Here is an 8,312-nt window from a genome sequence, read left to right as displayed (position 1 = left end):
TAAACCTCTTAGCCACAGCTGCACTAGTCTGGATGAGTTTTCTAAAGTTGTATTTTTTAAAACATGTAATTCTTTAAGGCAATGAGATCACAATGAATGACAAATACCTAAAATACAGTTTAAAATACATACAGCGAGCTTCTTGACTGCTCGGTTTGTCTAATTAGATTACAGTCTGAATACCTCACTAGTTCATGCTTGTCTCCACCTCAGTTACTATTCAGTGAGGGCTCCGGGACTTCCACTGCCCTCTGAGTCATCCGTCTGACTGCTCGCACAAACAATGTAGAGCATGCCTTCCACAGGGGATGAGGTGTGTTTCTTTCAGCGGTGCATTAGTGTGTCTCTCTGAGCAGTCTCGGTCTGCCACAGAAAATGACCTTTGGGATGATTTGTACAACACAGCTCTACAGCCCACAGTGCAGCTGTTGAAAAATCCACTCTCTCTCTGTGCTCTGACATCCACAACCAAGTAAATGAATCATGCAGTTCACAAATATGCTGGAAAACACTCGACACGCCACCGAACAACTGAAGCCACTTTACAAAGACTCAGCTGCCCCTGGTGCTGGAGCAGGGCAAGATGTGTGACACCGAGTGGGAGAGTCATGAACTGTTTAGCTTGAAATATTTACCACAGAGGTTAAGATTACAGAGATGTGGGGGATAGGAAGTTATATCCAGCTGGGAGGTTAGATATGGAGTCAAATCTCAGAGCTACAAAAGTGTGAAAGGACGGGCAATCACGGACATAGATCACAAGTCAAAGCCAGAGAAACAGGAAATAGCAACAGAGATATGATCAAGATGTGCAGGACAGGCAAGGCCATGTCCATAAACACTCCTAAGCTCTTTACTACAAAGATCTATATTTGGTGATGAGTTTCTGTATGATAGCTCATTTATGTTTCTTACCTCCACAAACAGGAAGCAGGGGACAATGGAGCTGCTGCTCTTCACACCCGGCTTCTCCTCCCCTGCCATCTCTCTCTCTGTTTCTCTGAACGTCCCTCCGTCCAGCTCTGTCTCCTTATCCTGAAGAAAAGAGGGTTAGGTACATTAATCAACTGGCAAACTCAAGGTCAAGTCCAGAGTGTCAGATTAAGTGGAATCCAATCAAGAAATATTAGCTTTAGATACATCTGGGGATGTTTTATTCAGCACGTTGCTTCTTTGATACCTTTGTATTGTTTATTAATGTGCTACATCCCTAAATACTTGGGGTGCGTGGGGTGGCACAGGCCCACCCTAAAATCTAAGAGGCTATCCCGAGTGCCAGAGACAGATAGCACCACCGTGACTGTCTAACATGATTTAGGGGAAGACAGTCCTCATTGTGCAGCTCAGTCAACAGGAGGGTCTGTTAGCGCCGCTACGCAAGTTACTCCTGAAACTCTGTTCACAGCACAAGGAGGATCCAACTGAAGGGGGGCAAAATCTGACCTGTCAGGTTGATGCTATTGCCTGCTGTTAGCCAGGATTGAAAGTTAATACTGAAGTGCTTCTTCTTACAGCCATACAGAACAAAGTCTTTGGATGCCTGGCAGCTTTGATGTGTGAATATTTTCTCTGTCGTATCAAAACACCTTAAAAGAAGCGAGCAACTTTGATTAGTACTAAGGCACGGATACAGTAGTGCAATTCATGGGAGTTTTTTTTACAAACAGAGAGCAAGTCAATAAAATGCAGTGCCGCACACTCAAAAATTAAACACCTGGAAAGTTTGGCCTTCAATATAAATCTAAACTTGTTGGTCGAAGTGTGGCATCAGTGATGTCAGAGAAATGCAGTGAGGTCGCAGCCTTCACAACCTTGTCATCCTTGACTCAGTAAAGTAGTCCCTAAGGCTGATTGTTCTTTTCATTGCTGCAGACATTTTATGTGTATATGTCAGACTCCTGTGTTCACCGGGAATGGCTTTCAGTTCTAAGATGGGCTGGGCTTGTAAAAAAAAAAAACTGCACAGACTACAAGCTGTATTATATGTACCTACCTACACAAATACGTTGTGCCGTTAATGAAACTCTCTCGCTCTCTGACCTGCTACAAACGCCACTCCTTGATCTAACTAGGGCTGTGGACCAATCCAGGTGCACAGGTCCAAGTATACAGAAGTGATCATGTTTTGATAAGCTCTCTGGAGATGCTTTAGACTCAGCATAAACTAAAGTCCACTAAGTCCACTAAAGCCGGGGCTCTCAAACTTTTTTGGGCCAGGGTCCCCTTACAGAGGAGAACATTTCCCAAGGACCCCCTCATAATCGTAACACCAATTAAGCATATGCTTACTACCATTTGCGCTCTTAGATGCCATTGGAACTATTTGTCTTGTAGAACCTAAATACTTCAGACCTGTTTCATAGTGATAAACAGAAAAACATTTTAAATTTAATCATGTTATTGCCACTTATATGCTTTAAAACAGAGGGTAATTTTACTCAAAATGCTTGTGGACTCAGCTCGACAGCATTTATACTTTTCAAGTAACTGATCTGAAAAGCTTTCAGAAAATTAACAGTAGCAAGACAGCCGCAGGAACGCTTCGTTGCGATGTGTCACAATCATGTAAGTTTCTATTGGTCCAAAGCGAACGTGGGTGGGAGTAATGGACACAATATGCTGTTTCATTGGTGCAAATGGTCCTCATCTGTAGACATGCAGTTTTTAATGATACAGCACAATTTTAGAATTTATCATAAATTTATTATAATTATTTCACGGACCCCCAGGCTATGGTTCGTGGACCCCAATTTGAGAACCACTGCACTAAAGGACAATGTAGGTTCAAGATAGGAGACAAGCATACATTTGAGAGGGAGTATTTTACCCCATTTTATATTATGTGATTACAGAAATAAAGATGCGTCTCTATGAATGAGAACTGGACAATCTGTGGGACGGCAACGAACGCTGTGGGAATGAACCGTCTGCGTTTTTTAGCTATTCTGCTTGTGTCGCACAGCTAAGGTGTTGCCTGTTAGCAGAGCTAGTTGTGAGCGCAGCTCCTCAGCGCTAAAGGCGTGGAGGAGGGCAAAATCTTTGAACATGGATGATTTTGTGAGACGCTTTTCCCTCGATCACTGTTACAACAAGCTTATACAGCAGCTGCTGTCAGTCTTCTTAGTGTGTGTGATAAAAATGGTATTGACTGACAACTTAAAAACAGTTGTATGCATTGATGTCATACAGTCTTGTTTTCAGTTTAGAAAAATTCTGAACTGTTAATTATGACACAATTCTAAAAAAGATGCCTACTATTTAATAATAATTAAAAAAACACTTAATTAGTGAAATTGTAGAAGAGATAAACATTATGAAGGGTAAATAAGAAAAGATCAACTTCAGGACTCTAATGTAGTATACAGTAGCTTTAGTTAAAAAAAAAACATGACTAACAAGTTCAGGTATGATATAAACCTGGTCTTTTAGGTCAGCACAAAACAAAAAAGGTAGCCGTGGTGTAGAGCTAGCTTATACTATCATTCTCGCCGAAAAATATATGAAATGGGAGTTGAAAAATCATTAATGTGTGTGAACGTGTGAGGATCTGGTAACAGAGGCAGAACACAGCTGGTGATGGTGGTTTGAAAACCACAAGGGTCACAACATGGGTATCATAGTTTACCACTTTGTCCTCTACGCTGGAAGCCTGAAGCCACAGAGCACTTCTTTTACCATCCTGTGCCCTTTGTGGAGAAAATTGGGTATTTTTCATTGTTTGAGGTACAAAATGTGATGCAGCAGCCTTTAGATACTAAAGGTAGGAATCTTACGAATTGTTCTAATTATCTCTGAATGATGAGCAACTTCAAAACAGTTAGAGTCTTATCAATCATCTCATCTTACTCTCTGCAAGAAAACAAATAAGCGTATAAATCCAAATGTCAAACTATGCCTAAAGCTACAGCATCTTGTTTACGCAAGAAGTAAACTTCAATTTATCTACTTGATTGAAAGAAAAACAAATCAAGGGAAACAAACACATGGTAGAAATAAATGTTTTTTTGTTTCTAAGAAGTTGTCAGGTTGACCTCCATTCTGCTGGAGAGTGGTGTGTTATGTGTGAGGGAGCTTTCTTTCAGATAATTCCTTCTATGCTGGTGGAAAGAATAGGCCCGAGGGATGAATAAGGCATGAAGCCAAGCTCTTAGCAGCCCTCAGAACAACGCAATGTGCCAACCAAGACTGCTCTTAGAGAGGGTTCGTTGGACTCTGTTTGTGTGCAAGTGCACTGCGTGTGTGTGTGAGGCTTGTCCAAAAAAAAGTGCAACTGTCAGGGAGAACAAGCAGAAGCTCCAGGTAACAGAAAGGGAAACAGTGAGAGAAAAAGAACCAGAGAGACAAAGGAAAGAAACGTTCCTTTTTTTCCTCCACTAGAGGCTGATGGGAAGTGTTGCTTCCTGTTTCATTCCCTGGGTGGGAGGCAGCACAAAGAGCCTCACTCCCACAGTTTGGCCCCCCAGCTGAGGAAGTACACACATGAGCTGTGAGTTGGTGGCAGCAGATCTCCTTGAGATCAAACTGTGTTTTGGAAGAAACCACCCGGGTGGCCAGAGATGAGGCGGAGAAGCTTTTGATGATGGATAACAATAATGATAAGTGGAACACCTAGCAAGGGAGAACCACCTAAAGAAAGGGAATTATAAAGCTTTGGAGTTACTGTCTCCATTGGGTTATGAAGACTTCTGAGCTGTCCCACACACATTTGGCGTAAGTGAATGTTCTCAGTAGCTTTCTCTGAGTGTGGATTCGGGCGACAAGTTTGCAGCTTAATTAGTATGAGAAAGTCAGGCTACTGTTTAATATGCAGGACATGTAAAGTGTAAAGCTTACAATACAAAGAATGATAGAATTAATCATCCAAACAGACATATAACATTTAGTGTTTAAAGCTACCGTAGACGATATTTCTGTCCAAAAGGGGTTGATGTATGAGCATACAGAGGCTTTACTGAGCTCTGAAGCAAGTATCAGCTCTTTGTTTAACTGTATGACCCACCACTACTGTGTTGTTTCACTCTCAGCAGCAGGTAAATGTTCTAGCTAATAGGCTGTGAAAAGCCACCGTACACCACATGCTTAGCAGCTAACAGCTGACACACACACACTGACAGCAACAAGCTAGTAAACTAAGTGGAGCGTTTAGCAGCTAAAGACTCAGATATTTGGCTCAGGAGTTGATAGAGACCAAAACAGAGCTAAAAGAGTGAACATTGGAGAAACATGCATTTGGTGGACAGCTGCCTCCTCCATGTTAACAGATGGGACATGATTAAAACTATAAAATCAAAATACACGCCAAATACATATTTCTCTAACATGGTTTCTGTCATTATAGTTAGTTATAATCATGCTGGTTATCATCAAAGTGTTCATTGTTCTGACGAGATCAGTTTTAATAAGTAATTTGATTATGTCAAAAGGAGGATTGACAGCTCTGTTGACAAATATGACTCCTGCAGCTGATCTGTTCTGGATTAGCAAAGTAGAGGAGGAACGGCGAGAGGAAACTAAAACAATCACTACAGTCATTGAAGTTTATATGTCTGTGAACGTCTGCTTCAGACCAACACAAGAAGCTGTTCTGCTGTTAAATACGTCGACGTGCGGGATCTGTGCTGTTTTTTCGGTAATTTAAGTGTGTGTCTTGGTTAGAGGAAGCTGCTGATCTCTACTGCGCAGCTCTGGCTCCAAATGACATCATCAGCACAAGATGGCAGCACCCGTCAAGGGGGCTATTCTGGCTTCAATTTTGTACAATAAGAGCAGATGGAGACGCGTTGTCTATACAGTCATTGGTTCTAACATGAAGAAATAGAAAAACATGACATTGTGAATTTTCCTCCTTGTAGCTAAGGCTAAAAGGGGCTAATGAAACCCATATGACTCTTACAAGTATACTGGCTAATGTTAGCAGCTAGGTAGAAACAGAACAACATGTAATTAAGACTTTTTTTGTGTCTGTGTCTGTAACTCTAACTTTTATTTTGGTAGATGCTAAATGCGTGAACAGCAACTCAAGCACCCGCGCTAAGCTAACACTTTCTAGTTCAATCTGTCTGAACAAAGAGAGTTACTGAAAATATGGTAATTACATTACTGTTACCAGGTAATGTGTCACTGCTAAAACTCTGGTTATAATGCACTGATTTGTGTGCTGGTGTGTGTTTGAGTAACTACGCAGAAGGACGAGGCGTCCAGCTGGTTTTGATCTGATTAGTGGAGGTCGAATGAAAAGGGGACTAATCTGATTGTTTACCCATCAGTCAGAGAAAATCAAACTAACCTGTCAACACAGACAGAGATGGATGGATAGACAGATGTGTGCGGTTTGAGGGGGAATCAAAGAAAGACAGAGACGTGAGCCGGAGACACAAACACAGGGAGACACACGTGTACAACACACCCATCAGCATGAAAACATGAGGGAACTGATATCAAAATGGGGGAGATGAGGAGCAAAGCACTGTCTCTCGTGAACACACACTGATGCACAAATACACATATCGCCACACACATCATGGAGAGCAGGACATTTGAATTGCCTGCCGCTGTGAGGGCTCCAGTTAAAGTGTAGAGACCCAGGCAGCCATATGTCCTCTCTCCTGCCTCTGCAGTCCAGCACACTGCCCCAGGACACATGGTACACACGCCTGTGCACACACACACACACACACACACACATACATACAAATATGGGCTAATTGGGCACAGCAATTCAGATCATACTTGATTTATCAAATTTATCTGCCTTGCCAAATGATTCTCTTAAAGAATATCACATATTCTTTAATGCATTTGTGCAGCAGAAACATGCGTGAAGCTGCAGCAGCAATGCAGCGTTAAAATGCCAACTGTCAGTCAGCCATTCTCCAATTCCTGTGTGCCACATCCAGAGGGATAACCTAAATATTAAAGACTGTGACTGCAGAGCAATTTCCAGTGTGGAACAGAGATGAAAATAGTCACTCTCTCTCTTTTTTTTTGACCATTTACCTGCAGCTCAGTGCTGTCACAATCGATCAGAGCAAAGCCTCACTTCCCTCAGCTCTTATGTTGCTTTGGATTGTGTCCTGTGTTTGTGCCCGTCCATTGTACTGCTTGTATTCTTCTCTCAACTCAGACACCATGCTTTATCACGCTCGCACGTTCCATATTCCACATGGAAGCCATGCTTGTTGTACACTCACAGAGTAACACAGCTATCCTTACACCTGAGTTGAGTCACAAACAAACAAACAAACAAACATCCCACATCTCTGATTGTACGGCAATCCCTCCCTACTATTATTAGAGCAAAGTCAAGGAGGAGAGTAAAACCATAATAGGATTTACCCGGTGGTGGATAATTAGGGCTTGTGTTTGGGGAATACCACAGCCAAACACACAGAGACACTCCCCCCACCACAATACACACGCACACCCCAGGCACACTCCAAGACCCGGGGAAGAACTGATCCACTTAAAGCGCAGAAAATGCAAAACAGTGACTTCCTCAGCATGACTGTTCCCTTGGAAGACACGCTGAGAATCACCCATCCATCCAGTCATCCTTCCTTCCTTCCTCCTTACCTCGGATACCTCCTCGCCAAGCTGATGGTTGCAGTGGCACCAGATTCCTATGCGGTGGCCATGTCAGAGCAGATGATGGTAAAAGGGGTGTGAAAATCTTTTCCCACCTATCTATCCGTCTCTCCTCTCTTCTCCTCCTTGTACTCTCCCCTACGCTCCTTCCTGGTCCACAGTGAAGCGCGAGAGACAGCGACAGCAGCAGCAGCAGCAGCGTCTCAGTCTCCAAATCTTCCTCACACACACACACTCTCTCATGTACACTCACCCTCCTTTTAATTAGCTTGTTCCAACAACCAGTGATGCCTAATGAATTAAGTGACCGAAATTACCTCCTGCGCGGCGTACGGTACAAGGAGGAGATACAGAGGAGAGGGAGAGAGTGCAAGAACATGTGTGTGAGGGAGTAAAAGTGTTTCCGTGTTCGTGAGAGAGACTGAGGGAGAGAGAGAGGCAGAGAGGGAGGAAGAGAGGGAGGGAGGGCATGCATTGTGTGTCACCTCATTTGTATTCAAAGCCTGCTTTCCCTCTCCATCCCTCCCCTTCTCTCTACCTCTGTCCATCTCTTCCCTTATCTCCCTCCATCCATCCTTTCCTACCACCTCTCACACCCTTATTCTCTCCTTTCCCTCTTTCCTTTCCTCCTTTTTGTGAATGGATGCAGAGGACATGAACCTGACCCTAACATAGAGGAAAAATGAAGGGATGCTGCAGACTATGAAAAAAGAAAGGCTGCTTGTGTG

The 8,312-nt window shown here is 43.0% G+C and overlaps 1 protein-coding gene across 3 annotated transcripts in view; it reads right to left on the bottom strand.

The window, feature by feature from the left end:
• Positions 1-7,833, bottom strand: part of plppr2a (phospholipid phosphatase related 2a) — a 59,420-nt gene extending 51,587 nt beyond the window's left edge. For all 3 annotated transcript variants that reach the window (XM_069674525.1, XM_069674527.1, XM_069674526.1), the window contains exons 1-2: positions 7,573-7,833; positions 916-1,035 (exon numbers count right to left, since the gene is read on the bottom strand). In XM_069674525.1, coding sequence (XP_069530626.1) covers positions 916-984 — 69 coding nt within the window. In that variant the 5' untranslated portion in view covers positions 985-1,035; positions 7,573-7,833. The remainder of the gene's footprint in view (positions 1-915; positions 1,036-7,572) is intronic.
• Positions 7,834-8,312: the final 479 nt, after the last annotated feature.

The sequence above is a fragment of the Semicossyphus pulcher genome, unplaced genomic scaffold (assembly GCF_022749685.1).
Source record: "Semicossyphus pulcher isolate SPU_LCO1_2020_fin unplaced genomic scaffold, fSemPul1.0.p SCAF_23, whole genome shotgun sequence".
Classification (NCBI taxonomy): domain Eukaryota; kingdom Metazoa; phylum Chordata; class Actinopteri; order Labriformes; family Labridae; genus Semicossyphus; species Semicossyphus pulcher.
The sequence above is the reverse complement of the archived record's forward strand: the minus strand, read 5'-3'. Positions and strand labels throughout refer to the sequence as shown.